Source organism: Equus przewalskii, chromosome 5, assembly GCF_037783145.1.
Source record: "Equus przewalskii isolate Varuska chromosome 5, EquPr2, whole genome shotgun sequence".
Taxonomy (NCBI): Eukaryota; Metazoa; Chordata; class Mammalia; order Perissodactyla; family Equidae; genus Equus; species Equus przewalskii.
The window spans coordinates 29,335,405-29,350,783 of NC_091835.1; the positions used below are offsets into that span (position 1 = coordinate 29,335,405).

The following is a 15,379-nucleotide window of genomic DNA, read 5'->3' on the forward strand; positions in this document are numbered from 1 at the left end:
CTTTCAGAGACTCATTTGGTATATTCTGTAGTGAAAAGAGTCAGCTTTTTGAAGAAAAGATGGAGTGGGGGAAAATAGGGCAAAACCTTAATTCAACCTGCTTGGATGCAAAAGATCTTTGTCACAATCAAGCACTATTTCAGCAGCACCACGACCAGCAATGAAGGACTATCTTGTGTGGGTGGGTGCGTGTGTGTGTGTGTGTGTGTGTGTGTATGTGTACAAGCTTAGTAGAAATATCTTCCCAGCATGTCCAGACATGTAAGTAGGGTGACAAGACAAAGTATGTTGCTGACAACTGACTTATAAAAGGTTAAACATTAGACTTTTGTTCCCAAAGTCTTCTGCTGAACCAAAACCAATCCAGATACTGCAGGATACACTATTTGTAATTCTGAAAATCTTTTTTATGTGATGTCTCATTAAGTGTTCTTTTTAATCTTATTTTTAAGCTGAGTTTCTATTTTTTTAAATCAGTAGAAGAACCGATCATGGAGAAACTAACTGCGGGGCAATGGGTGGTGTCAGGAAGGAGACCCCAATATGTTGGTGGTAGGGTGGGAAGAGGTGTGAGTCCAGGACAGCAGAGACCAGAGTGATTTTACTGTGCCGCATAGGAGGCAGCATTCTCGGGGGCCCTCGGTCAGAAGGGCACTGGGTGAGCAGAGGTCAACAGAACCCTCTGATGAAGAACTATCCAGGCATCTAGATTCCTACAGAGCTTGAAACATGTATTTTTGCATGGTGCCTACTCCAACTGCTGCCTCCCGTTCCCACCATTCTCACATGCAGCCTTCTTTGGGTGTTCAAACTGTGGTTCTGTGCCATGTCGTTCTGCTTCCCATGAGCATGGGGCTATCTCAAGTGCTGGGCATAAAGTCAGCACTGAACAGATAGTTAATTGATTGATGTTGTGATCTGGCTACAATGTGAAAGGGATAACGTTCAGAGTTTCAAACTGATGCTAGTTCTCAAACCATGCCTAAGAATCCTACAGATCATCTTGATTTAGCAGTCTCTTATATCTTCAAGAAGGCACATGCCACAGCCATACGAGACAAGTAGTCTTAAATTATAGGCAGCAGGCTAGAGATGTTTGGTTAAAACAAAACCTGAAAGGAGAAATAGAAACCAATGGTAATGACACACAACATTGGTTCTTTCCTCTCTTGGTGCTTCACTGCTTCTAAAGGAAGCCAACACTTTTTAGTTGATCACTTCTCCCTGTTTTTTAAGAGGCATGGACATTCTGATAGTAAATGGAGAGACATGGCTTAAGAAGCCATTTCCCAAGGAAACCACACCTCAAACTTGAGTTCTGGCTTAGTTTCCAAATCCCCAGTGTCTTCACCCCTTACCTTGTCATCTGCAGACTTGAACAGGGCATTGGACAAAAGCAAATTGTTCAGCTAGTTGAGGTCTCAACCCAATGTATGGCCAATGGCTTTAATGGCTGAGGAAATGTTCAAGTATTACTTGACCAAGTTTGACTTGTCTTTTAGCCCACTAACTCTACAAAATAACAATAATAGGATGAAATAATGGATGTCAGGGAAAAAGAGAAATAGACTTGATATCATCCATGGTAGGAGGCAGGTGTCTACCATTTGTTACTGGGGACCTCCCTAGTCCCTTCTATCCAGGTGATATCTAGTGATTGAATCAAGTATTTCTTTAGCACTTTAATGATTGATTCTCTCCCCAGGAACATCTAACTAGCCATTTGGTAGTTCAGAATGAACCCAGCTCTTGGGTTTCCATTCATTGCTATACTTGAATATCTTGGTCGTTCCTTCCCATGTCCATTAGACTTGCCCCTTGGACTTGAAGGGAAACCCATTCTTCTGAGTGGAAGATCCCACTTCCTTAATTTCCATGGACACTCTCTCCTAGACTGGTTCAAATCCAGTGGCATTCAAGCAGTACCATGGAGATTCATTAGGTTAGACTTCTAGGTGTTTTCAAACTCCAGTTTGGACATCATAATCTCCTGGGGAGCTTTTTTAAAATGCAGATACTGGGGCCTAACTTTGGAACTTATAATTCAATGACTTGGAGGAAAGTCTGGGCATCTTCATAGTCAGAAAGCTTCATGTTTTATGCTAATACACGTCGAGATTTGAGAGTCTGTGGGTTTAGAGACAGAGGCCTAGAGGCAAGGAGGAAGAATGCTGAAGGGGGAAGAAAAAAGAGGGAGAGGGAGGAAGAACGAAGAAAGGAAGAATGGCCATAGGAAGAATGGCCATAGAAAGCATGGCCACAGAACGGTCAGAGCAATTAGAGAAATTGTTTGGAAGCAGGAGCATTGGGCTGGGAGGTGCTTGCATCATGAATACCATCGGATACCCAAGTAGGAGGCTCTGTTTCAGCCTTAAGGGTGTGTGTGTGTGTGTGAGTGCATGCACACACACACACACACACACACACACACACAACATGGCCGTTTCAGAAAGGTGCTGGGAAAGTCAGAGAGAGGCAGGTCCCACGAGCCTGGATTGTTCCTTCACCTCTGACACTTACTTTTCCATTCCCAGCCCGAGCTCTATCACACACACGCCAGGGGAGAAAGCACAACATAGCTGCCGAAAATTGGTAGTTGCAGTTGTGTGCTTCTTCTCATTCCCCACTCCGGCTGTCATTGTGGCAGTATTTCTTTGGGTCACATCTGGCTGGTGGGTTATCAATGACTTGTGGTGGTGGAGAGGGAGGGAATGATGAAGGAAGATCACAAATATACATCAGGGCCCTCAGCAAGGTAAATTATACCAATTCCCCCCACCCCCATACCCACCCACCCACTGCCACCCTGTGCTCAATTTGCTGCCACGGAAGGCATTTCCATGGCAACTTTAGGCATGGGTTTGAAGCTCATGAGATCAGGCTCCAAAGCAGTTGGACAGAGGCGCGTGTTTTATGGCCCATAGGCAGAAACTGCCCCTTTGCTGAAGGATGTTTCTGTCCTTGGTTAGTCAGAGGGATCCATCCAAGGCAGATGGACCAGTTAGGGCCACTTGGGAATTTGATCAGCTTTGTTAAACAAAATAAATTTGCCTAAGTATAATAAGTTCAATTCAGGCAAGTTTCAAGCAGTCATTTGCAAAGAGGTACAAATGTCATAGCAACACTGGGTTTCAGTATGTTGACTCTAAGGGAAAAACCAGGAAAAGGGGGTCTTTGAATCAGTAGGACATGGTGCTTATAAAAAACTTAGAAGATACATGGGACCAGCCCCATGGTGTAGTGGTTAAGTTCTGCACACTCCACCTTGGCAGCCTGGGTTTGGAGGTTCAGATCCCAGGTGTGGACCTACACCACTCATCTGACATGCTGTGGCGGCAACCCATATACAAATGGAGGAAGATTGGCACAGATGTTAGCTCAGGGCCAATCTTCCTTAACAAGAAGAACAAAAAAACAAGCCAAAAAAACTTAGAAGCTATAATACTCTGTATCACATCTCTGTGCTGTTACAAAACTCTTCTGATTCAGGAAGAAGTCAACACCTCTTTTGGCGTTAGTTCCTATCTGGCAGCTCTGCTCGGTGGGAAGGCATTCACTTCCCTCTCACTCTTCCCTGCTTTAGTGTGTAGACACTATTCCCTAAGCAGGCTCTTAGATTGTTTTCAGGATGGCCAAACAAATTTGACTATCTGCAAAACTCTGGGTGAGATGGTATTTTCACTACTGGCAACAAGCGTTTTTCGCCCAAATGCTGGAGAACAACACTGGATTCTGGCAAGTCATCTCTGATGCTGAAGTAGGAGATACTATAAAGAATCATATTTCCTAGAGTTTTTACAAATAATGGACTTGACTCTGCCAAAATGGAGACAGCTCAAATATGGTGTATGTCTTTGCCTATGGGATAGGCTGTATAAAAATCTGGCACGTCAATGGCTCAAAGATTGGCAAAATAGCATTGGCTGCTGGATAACAGAAGGGGCACCTTTAAAGTAAAAGAAGATTTACTGTCGAGTGGTTGACAGTTGAGAGGAGGTATTTCTAAATACACATCACATAACCAGCAGAGTGTTCTGTCAGCAGTGAAAATGATGGTAATGTATTTGTCTGATGGACTGTTCAAAATATGATGAGGTAAGATTAACATGAGAAATAAAAATGTAATAGCATGCCATAATGCTACAAAATTCAATAAAAATGGGGGGGGTTTTAGTAGACCAGGCCTGACTTTTCTCTTTAACCCTAAAAGTTAATAACTGTGCCCTCTAGCTCTCTTTTGGGGACAGAGGCAAGACAAGGACACGAACAGAAGGAACCCTATGCTGGGAAGAGGGGTCGAATAGAATCTTGTGTCAGGTTTGGCCAGCTCATTCACAGAGCATCTGTGGTGTGCTAGTGTTTCTCACAACGGCAGGACAAGCTGAAAGACGACATTTCTCTTAGGTTGGTGGGTAGAAAGGGAGACCCATTAGGGTGAACATTTCATGCTTTGTTTCTCAGGCAAGACCTGGAATAAATCAGATACTCACAACCATTCTATTAAGGTGTGTACGGGACCACAAAATCATGGGGAAGATGGAAAAGGGAGATGTCGAGCAAAGGTTCGCAGCCTTCTGGACTCCCTGCCTCTGCCCATCTCAAGTTACGTACCCAGTACAGCACGTCTGTCCAGCCCTCCATGGTGATGCACTGGAACACTGTCAACATGGCGAAGGCAAAATTGTCAAAGTTGGTGATGCCATGCTTGGGCCCGTCCCACCCGGGCTTGCACACAGTGCCGTTCTGGCACTGCCGCCCGTGGCCTGTCTCCAAAGCGCAAGGAGAAGGATCATCTTCTGCTGGAACATCTCAAATGGCCAGGGAAAAAGAGAAGGAGGCAGTGAGGAGGGAGAGGGATGGGCAGAGAAAGAAGAAGAGAGAAGTTAGAGAGAAAAGTGGTAGGATGAGGCTGATGGTACAGGCAAAACAGCCATAGCAATGACAATGCAGACCCAGTTTTCATCAGTTTCCCCAGATATGAATTAAACAACATAAGATACTAGGTATTCATTTTAGGCTGCCATCGATTTAGAAGGTCAGTATTTTCAACTAATTGCAAGATTGTATTTTAACCTCAGTAACTGATTTCAAAGACAGTAGGGCTAGTGCCCAGTCTGCTGTAACATGTCAGCATCATAGTTAAATGACAAACCAGAAAATAATGATGATGTAACCACTTTGAGTGGCAAACATTCTGGAAAATGATAGGAAGTCTGCATCTTCTTCTTTTGGTGGTAAAGTATCTATAGACACTTTCATTGGAATACCAAAGTTTAGAGTGAGGGCAATAATGATTGGCAAGATTCTTTCATATAGTTAGCCAACAGATCCCCTCCAGTAATACTCTCTGGCTTTATATAGATTTACTACATATTACCAGGGATGCAAGTCACTTTATGGTGGAAGCCTTATTTAGACGAAGGACAAAAATTCTGACTGTAGCAGAAAAGTATCAACTACACACTCTTCATACAACCCCTCAGTACAAACACTACTGGCTATATTTTATGCATGCTATGTGGAACCTGGTGGCACTGCCCTTTGCTCTCCAGCACTAATATCTTTCGGAAGATAAGAATCATCTTCTGCCTTCTAATCAGGACAGAGTAGCAGTGGGTGACAGGGAGCGGACTCCCTGGGTATGGACAGGGCTTTTTCAGGAAACAGTATAACATATCTACTGTGGCCACAGACAGTGCCTGGGCTAATTCCACATGCCAGGAATAGCTACCAGACAATTAATGAGTTAAGATGTGATTTATATTTTTGGTGTGGAAATCAGTGGTAAACTGAAGTAAGAGTTGGCTGATGTAAGAATTTCCATTATGGTAAAATACTGAGACGGTCTTGGCCCCAGCTGTGGAAGATAAAAGTGTGGAATTCTCAGAAGTTTGTGAAATTAAGGACAGTGTCTCATGCTTGTAGAAAGTAACAGTAATAAATAGACTAGACTCCAGTTCTAACAAATGACTGCCTCTAACAACAGTGAAAATATGCCCCGAGAGGCAGACTTGCTTGCAGCTCTTCATTTGGAGACAACAGGTCACCCCGGATCTTTCCTTGTTTCACATGCACCAAAACCACCACAAGTGTCTAGTACCTCTGTGTTGAAGCCTATTGGTTGGTTGGCTGCTCTCAGTTTGTGGCTTCAAACTGTTCACTCCCAAGAGGAAGACAGAAAGAGAAATATTAATCCTTAACTAAGAGAGAATTCTTAGGAGAATGGAGTTGAGCAGTATGGTTGAAAATATATGCTGGATTCTGTCTTCTTGGCTTTTTTTCTTTTCTCTCTCTCTCTTTTTAATAGCTTTATTGAAATACGATTTACATGCTCTCCAATCCATCATGTAAATGTACAGCTCAATTATTCTTAGTAAATTTACATAGTTGTGCAGTCATCGCCACAATCCACATTGAAACACTTCCATCGCCCACAAATTCCCGTAAGCCTGTTTGCATCAGTCCCATTCCTATCCCCAGCTCTAGCAACATGATCTGCTTTCCGTCCCTGTAGCTTCTCCTTCCTGAAAATTCCATATAAATGGCATCATATAATACGTGGCTTTTTGTGTCCCTCTTCTTTCATCTGGTATGACGTTTTTGAGGTTCACCTGTGCTGCTGCACATATCAGCACAGTCTGTTCTATTTTATTACCGAGCAGTACATTTCATTGCATGTTGATAACCTTCACCAGCTGATGGACATCTGGAGTGTTTCCAGGTTTGGGCTACTGTGAATGGTGTTGCCTCCCGCTTCTTCTTGGCTTGGTGCTTCAGGCTATGCGAGTCCTCGGGTGACGACTGAGGTGATCACTGGCCCCTGAACCGTGTTAGGGGACAACAGTGTTGTACCACTCAGGGTCTGGGTCCAGGAGGGATCCATTCATACAGTTGAACTCTAGCCACAAGTTTTTGTGACTTCTGAAATTTTGAAATCTTTGGAGATTTGGATGTGAGTTTGAACAATGCGAGGCTATAAAAGGAGGGAAACTAAAAAGTGAATCTCAAACCTCAAGAATACATAAAAAAGTGGATAACAAGCGCCTAAAAAATTGAGAGTTGATAGACTGGAAAAGCAAGAGCCAAACAGATCGTAAATTCTGTTGGGTTGTTGCCCATTCTAGTGACTGCTTTCTGGAGTAATGTGCTCAGTCACTGTGATAAAAGTGCCAGAATGATATGGAAGACAGGACAAAAAGAGAAGGTGAAAACATAAAGGGGAAACGTGCATTCATTCTCTGCTGCTTTCCTTTTTAGTGCAATAAGGACACTGTTTTTCTGGCACTGTGGCTGCTTATCCGACAGCTTTCCCTACATTCCCAATCCTGACATGGGCAGAAATAAGGAAAAGGTAAAGGCTGCCAAAGTGACTTCTGAGTGTCCTTAAGGAAGAAAACACATTTTGGGGTCTTACAAATACATATGCTGAAAAGAAAACGCATCAAGGGAATGCAATCTCATGAATAAAAGAGGAAGGGACGGGATTCAGGAAGCTCATCTAATGGCTCAAGTGCCGCTCTGCTGTTTTAAATCTGTCTTGAACAACAACAAAAAGGATTTGAGAACAATTAAGAAGCAATGATGATCTGGTAAAAATAGGCATCTATAAAAAGCACTAGAGGGAACACTTGAAACATGTGAACACACACAAGTCAGCAGGTCCTGGCGACATGCACGCGAGAGTGAGGGAAACGAGCTTGCACATGAAAATGTGTTGGTTTTCTTCTGCAGAGTCACGAAGTCCCAGGGAGGGAAGTGGGAACATGAGGTGGGAGAGAGAAACAAGACAGAAGTGAAGAGAGGTAGAGTCATTCTGAAAAGTCCAAATTAAGTTTGCAGTAAAATAACAGAGGCAAAGATGAGGAGAGATTTTAGAAATGCAGTTAATACCAACAAGAACATAATATCTCTGGGGAGTGCCAGTTAGGGGCTCCAAGGAGAAATCACCAAAGACAAAATCAATTCCCTTCTTAGGATCCAACTTCAAGGAGTGAATAGACTGAAAGTGATTTCATTTCTAGGTTTTAGCCAACCAATTCTTTGCCAGACTTAGGGGTAATTATTGTGCTTGGGAGAGCGATTCAGAGTGACCTGGCTCAGAGCGCCATCAAACAGATGGGACGACCAGAAACAAAAGGTACTGGCATATGGTGACGACCTGCACAGGAAAGAGGAAGGCGCCTTGCAGATGCCGCAGGGGCTGGGGAACCGTGCCTTTTCTGAGAAGGCCCCTCCGGGGACTGGAAGGGCAGCCCAGAGGCAGAGGAATGGTTCACCTGGCCAGCCTCAGAGCTCTCTTTATGGATTTTATAGGAAATGTGGCTCAAAATCCATTGCATTCTAAAATCTATAAGCACATAAAATGCACACTCTGAGAAATAATCTCAAAGTGTTAAAAGAGGAATTTGATGTAAATTCCACTAAAAAATTATAACAAGGGCTCACAGGCACTTTTGTATAATCTAAACTTACAGGAAAACATGGTAATTCAATCCAAAGTCTGAAATTAAAAAAAAAAATCACCCATTCCAAAGGTGGCACAATTCTCTAAAACCTGTAGGGATTAGTTTCAAAGACTGCAGATTTTTGACCTTTTACTCTGTGGCTGCACTGAGGATGTCCAGAGTCCTGGACACTTTTCCTCCTCATCAGTGTCACCACTGTGTGGGTGGAAGAGGCTCTGATGACAGCAGTATTGTGTTCTGTTGGGAGCAATGGAGTGGGTCCCGGGATTGTCATCAGATAGCAGGTTCAGGAAGGAGGAGATAAGTGAGCTCCCGATTGCTGAGTGTTGAGAGGAAAGGCTTCTGCAGCCAAGTGTCCTCGGCCCCTCTTCCCAGCAGGGAGTCGGCTCCACACAGACGGTGCGGTCACCTTCCCGGGGAAGCTGGCAGTGCTCCTCTCTCTGGAACACTTCTCTTGGTGTCTGTCCTCTCACAGCCTGGTTCTCCAGGCTGATGGTCGTGTCCATGATGGGAGCCAGCTTCTCTTCTGAACTTGGGGGGTATGGTAAAACCCTCCACATAAATAATCCGATGTGTCTTCTGGTAGGAAGCAGGCGATGTCTCAGGTACTGTTCCTGGTCCTATTTACCATCGTAGATGGACAAAAATATAGTTCTAAATTGGCCACTCCAATTGGTGAGGCCAGTTCTGGTCCTTTTGTTAAGAGCAAGGAGGCCACTAAACTCTCACAGGCCTCAGGTGGCCTTTTCACTGGAGCATCCAGCTGCAGCACAGAGGAGAACTTCCCATCCTCTGTCTCCTTGTTTATCATGCCCACCATTTTCTTGCCATTTGAGGCCACTGGAGGCCTGACAACAAAGCCCAGTGAGTTCCAACCAACGTTCAGGGCTGCTTGCTGGCACAGGCCCTTCGAAGATCCTGCCACCAGTTGAAAACACACTTCTGCTGTTTCCCCATAGGATGATAGAAATCATGCACAGTTTTGGGAGCAGTTCTCTTTAGCCCAGTGGTGTACAGACATTTGGTTGCTGGGCAAGGTTGTATCTTTGGCTGTATGGTGGCATTTTACCATTTCATTCTCCCTCATCTGGTATGCTGCTGGCGGGAGCCGCACGATTGCCCACTGCTGACTTGATGGGGTCTTTGACACTCAACATCCCTGTGACTGCCTGAGGAATTTGGGTCAAATGGGTCATTGATCATTGCAACACAACAGTCCAGCAGCTCTTCAACAGGTCTTAGAACGAGTTCTAACAAAACCACATAATTAACATAAATTTATCGGTTCGGGGCTAGCTGTAAATTGAACTGAACAAAAGGGAGGATTTGAATTAAAGGGGAAAATATTATTCATTGCATTATTTGGTATTTCTTTAAGCAAGGCTGGGAATCTCAGAATTTTAGCTAACGGCAAGACCTTTTGGCTTCAATTTTAAAGAACTTCTATATTTTTTAACACGATAGGTTATTTTATATAATTATGACCCAAGTAATTTGGAAATTCTCTCTAGAGTGAAAAAACAGTCTCCTCTTAAAAAGAGTCTCTATCAAAAAAGTAAAAAACAATAGTGTGAGTCTGTGACTATAGGTTTATAGTTTGTTTTTGACTGTGGCCATGTGGCAGTGACCTAAAACCTTGCAAATACCCAGTCAATCCATCCAGTCAAAACAGATCATACAGACCAGGTAATCTATTCTGGTTTCTGAACATAAATAATCCATTTCACTCCTTGTTGTACAGATGCTTTCCCTCCTCACCCCGTAAAGCAAGAGGGGTCAATTTAATTTAATGCCTGGGCTGAATGGGAATGCGAAGCAGTAGATAGCGATGGAGAGAAATGAAGCGCCCTTTAATGCATCAGCCAGATGCTCCCCTTTCTCCACCAAGATGCCAAAAACTAAGATGAAAGATGTTGTTTGAAAAAAAAAATCCACATAAATTTAACATTGCTAACCCATTTGGGGGGGCGGTATTTTTTCAACAAGTTTTTGTGTTAAACTATTTTATATATTTGTTTAAAAGCCTTGTCAATTTCTGTTTAAATGTTTTTTTAACGGTCAAGCTGAGATTTGAGTAGCTTAAGACAGTAGTTTGTAGCACATCCCACAAGCCAAAACTCTAGTCCTACTCAGGGTGGTGCTTAATGAGCCAGTATTGCTTGTTAAATACACTGATTCAGGGAAGGAATTTGGCGAGAGAAGTCTTGGAAAGGAAGGGACAGCTAAAGTCATGAGGTCGACTTAAATCTGGAGGAAGAGAAGTTTTGCTGCTGGAGGGGGATGACTCCATGCCCATGCCCTCCCCCACCCTGGGATGGGGGCCCTGAGGTCCTGCCTACCGATAGAGACACAGAAAATATCAAGAACAGAAGAGCCAGGATGGCCTCAAAGGGTGACAAGAACCCAGGGTTGTGACGGGAGAGCCCAAAGGCTGAGGGCTGAGCCTTTTCTGAAAGGGCTTCTGATGACAAGCCACACTGAAGGACGGATGCAGCAGACAGACACACAGTCACCAGCTTAGTTCTGACTTTTAAAATATTCGAGGTTGGTGAAGTGATGTTTCTCGAATTGCACACCTCATTTAAACAGGGTTTAGTAGTGCTGGACGAGGCTTGCATTTAGCTGTTTTAACTGAGATCTATTTTAGTAAAAACAAAAATTAGAACCAAGAGAAACAGAATACCAATCTCTGCCTCTCGCTCAATCATGGTATGAGGACACGGGTGCTGGAGTGGAAGGGGCCTCCCCAGCACTGCTGGTCATGCGGCGGCAGCACACCAGCCGAATGGAAAGCAGCAAGGAGAGCGTGGAGGCTCTTGCGAGCCGGCCACTCAGCGTCCTCCCTTACCTGCAATGCCCTCCTGGTTGTAGCAGGTCTTGTGCATCTTTCCCATGAAGAGCTCCAGACCGATGATAGCATAGATGATGATGACAAACAGCACTAGCAGAGCAATGTGCAGCAGGGGGACCATGGCCTTGATAATGGAATTCAGAACCACCTGGAGACCTACAGTGACAAAATCATAGACAGTAAGCACAGTGAGAACACCAGCTTCCACTAATTGACCAGGTGCTATCTTGGATGCCATACTGACACGATTTCATGCAATCTTCTTAGCAACTCTACAAGTGATGTTTCTCAAGCCCCATTTCTTTTCTTTTTTTGCTTGAGGAGGATTGTCGCTGAGCTAACATCTGCACCAATCTTCCCCTACTTTGTATGTGGGTCACCACCACAGCATGGCTTGATGAGTGGTGTGTGGGTCCGTGCCTGGGATCTGAAACTGCAAACCCCAGGCCACCAAAGCAGAGCATACAAACTTAACCACTACGCCACTGTGCTGGCCCCTCAAGCCTCATTTTTTAGATGAGGAAACTGAGGCTCAAGGTCAACAGACAGTGAGTGACAGAGTGAGGCTATAAATTCAGGTTGGCTTGACTCCAAATCTCTCTTGGAGGCACATCCAAACAAAAGGACTGGCAGATGCTGTACTTTCAAGGGGGAAGAACACGTTGTTTCATCCAGAACTATCCAATTTTCTAATATCCCATTTTAGACACAACCTCGCATCTGTTTATCCTAGAGCAGTGTCTCAGTACTCACTTTGACTAGAGACGGCCCTGCTAGGACTTAATTATTGCTCAAGGTGGGGTTACTCGAGCCTTATGGTTGACCCATCTGCTATAAACATGGATCACCTTGGTTGTTAGGCATCTGGGACAGTGGGACTTCCTTTGCTGAAGCTGACTCACACCTCCAGGATACATCGGCACCTTTTCTGGATTATGTGAGTGGACCTCACTTCCTACAGACATCTGACCAGGCCATTTCACCTCAGGGCCCAAATCTGAAGAATATTATAGCCTTCCATTCAAAAATCCCATTGAAGGGAATTCATGTTTAATGGGTATGGAATTTTAGTTTGGGAAGATGAAAAAATTCTAGAGATGGATAGTGGTGATGCTTGCACAATCTGAATGTACTTAGTGCCACTGAACTGTACATTTAAAAATGGTTAAATGGTCAATTTTGTTGGTATATATGACCACAATGAAATTTTTTTTTAAAGTACCCGGACCTCTTCAGGAAAAAAAAAAGAGTAAATGAAAAATCCTATTTAGCAATGGGTCTTGTCAGTGCACCCCTAAGGTCTGTAGGCTTGTAGGGTTGTCTTATGGGGAGAAGGACCCCTTTACTTATAAGCTCAACCATAAATACCTCAAGAATGCTACTCATGTAAGGGGATGTTGCAAGTTTTCATTTGCAAATGGCAGAGAGGTGTTACCAGCAAGTCACCCCCAGATTACCCCCAGTCCCACGAAAGCTTTCGTCAACAGCAAACGCACTGTCTTTACATCCTCGGAGAAAAGCAGGGGAAAGGGCAGGTCTTCCTTCCTTAAGTCTAGGCCAGTCGTACAGAGAATCTTCTCGCAGGCCACCTTTGACACACAAGATAGGATACCCCCCCCCCGCCGAGTCACACCACACAGGCCACCTTTAGTGTCTCTGACTTGCCCGCCCAGCCGCAGACATCTTCCCACTTCTCTGTGTATTGCGAGTTTCTCTTGTTTTCACCCACCACCCTCTGCACTGGGTGAACAACGGCTGGCCCACCCTCTCCCCAGACCCCAAGGCAGTCACCGGTGCTGTGATCTGGTGGAGTGGTTTTCTCAAGGCTAATTAGAAGAATTCTTCCCAGCTATTAAGCCAAGATGGGGAAAGGAAAAAAAAAAGAGAGAAAAGCTAGAATAGTTCTACCTGTGAATTAATGAGAGTACTTTGCAGCCTCCTATTAGAACAAGATGTTTTCAGATCCAAATGATTCCATTAATTAGCAAGTTGTATACACATTAGCGATAAAGTATGCGAAGCCACAGAGAAAGTTGAAAAACTGAGCTGCAAAGCAATTTTCCGAGGCCTCTGCTAGGGGGAGAGCCTCTTAGCGCTACTCACAGAAGGGGGAGGGGGACCCCCATATCCAGGGACCCAGGCCACCAGGGGCTTCAGTATCAGGCCTTCAGGGACACGGCCTCAGACGGCAAGAAAATGGCGGCAGAGCCAGGATGGGAAACTCTCCTCCATGCCACAGCCAGAGCGTCTGCTCTCAGGATGAAGCCCAAGCCCCTGCTCTGCCCTACAAGCCCAGGGAGGGTCCAGCCTCGGCTGCCTCTCCGCCCGCTCCCAGCCCGTGCCCTTACTCTCTGGACTCCTGGTCAAACAGCTTTTCTTTTAGACTCAAATATGCCATACTCCTCTCACCACAGGGCCACCATGCATGCTATTCCCTGGGCCTGGAACGCTTCCATAATTCCCCACTACTTCTCTTATCCTTGGGCTCTCAGCCCAAGCGTCTCTCTTGCGGATCCCTCCCCAAACTCCCAGACCAGAGAAGTTTCCTTTCTTATATGGCTTCTTGGAATCATTTCCTCTCCTTTGAGCACGAGTCTCAGTTTGGAATTACGTGTTCATTACGTGGTTTTTGAACATGTGTATCTGTCTCTCACATTGGGCTGAGTTTTGTGAAGAGAGGGACCGTCTGCTCTTTTCACCATTTTATCGCTGAGGCCTTGCCTGGTGCTCGGCGTGGCAGCGCTCAGTGTTTCTTGGAGGCATGACGACGCTCACAGTCTGAGTAAATGCTGCTCTTTCGGGAGCTCTGGCGGCCTTGCTGCCCTGTGTCTGGCCCAGAGGCGAGCATGCAAACGGATGTGTGAGTTTCAGGGGCCTGCGGGCTCCGGCTGAGAAGGCTGGGTGGGCGGCGGCGAGGCCAAAGGGAGTCACAGTAGCCTGTGGGCTTCATCTCAGCCGTGGGGACGACATCAGAATTCCTAAATAAGGCCCTGTTCCCATCCTTCTCTCGGGTAGTCCGCACCATGGACCCGAGCATCAAGACCAAAAAACTGATTCTCTGACGCCAACCAGTCACCAAGTCCTGCCAGTTTGATTTTGAAGTATTTCAGAGAAGTATAAATTATTTTTACTATATAAATAGTACATACTAGTTATAGAGAAAATGGAAAACACTTATTATAGAGAAATTAGAAAACAAGGAGCAAAAAGAAGAAAGAAATCATCCATCATCCCACCACTCAGGATAACCACTGTTGTTAGCCTTTTGGTACATATTTTGGTCCATGACTCATTTTCCTCTCCTCTGTCCTCTCGTGTTTGTCATTCGGTTAATGGTCTCCCCACATTCAGTTTTGCCCGATCTTCATGCTGCAGTTAGAATGCTCTCACCAAAGTGCAAATGGGAACATGTCGCTTCCCTGAGGGAAGTCCCCCAGCGACCCTGTCACCTGCAGGTAAGACTGCTTGCTTCTGTCCACCATTGACAGCATCTGACTCCAGGGGACACCTTACATGCCAGCAGTCCACAGGCTGCCAGAACTGCTCTGGCTTGTGCCTCCCTGTCTCAGCACATGCTGCCCCCTGACCAGGATGCCATTCCCTGCCTAACCCTGGGGACTCCTGGAGTCTCCCACTCCTCTCACGTGTGTACCTCAGCACACGGCAGCGACTCACCGCACACGGAGCGAAAGCACATTCGTAAGCACAGGCTGCCTTCATAAGACAGAAACAACCACGACGAGGGAGCTGGAACCCATGCCATTCGATGAGCTTCAGAAGAAACTGAAGGTGTATTGTCAAGGAAAGATAAGACTGCGGATGGGAAAGGTGCAGCCAGCTGGCAATGAGTTTCACATGATTTAAACTGCTATTGTGAGAAAGAGGAGTTCGATATATTCTGTATAACCATGGGGATGAAGCCAGGATCAACTAGAAAGTATCCAGGAAAGACTTGGGTGCAACATGAATAAAAACTGTCCAAGAAACAGACCCACGTGGAGGGGTGGGGGGTGCTTTAAGAGAGAGCAGGTTCCCATGCTCAGAGATCTTCAAGCATTGCCTG

General features: G+C 45.2%; 1 protein-coding gene across 9 annotated transcripts in view; it reads right to left on the bottom strand.

Annotated features, from left to right (window-relative positions):
• CACNA1C (calcium voltage-gated channel subunit alpha1 C) overlaps window positions 1-15,379 on the bottom strand; it is a 680,887-nt gene that overhangs the window by 182,101 nt on the left and 483,407 nt on the right. For 7 of the 9 annotated variants that reach the window (XM_070620341.1, XM_070620346.1, XM_070620342.1 and 4 more), the window contains exons 6-7: window positions 11,314-11,472; window positions 4,612-4,808 (exon numbers count right to left, since the gene is read on the bottom strand). In XM_070620341.1, coding sequence (XP_070476442.1) covers window positions 4,612-4,808; window positions 11,314-11,472 — 356 coding nt within the window. The remainder of the gene's footprint in view (window positions 1-4,611; window positions 4,809-11,313; window positions 11,473-15,379) is intronic. The other 2 variants (XM_070620344.1, XM_070620343.1) reach the window with 2 other exon arrangements.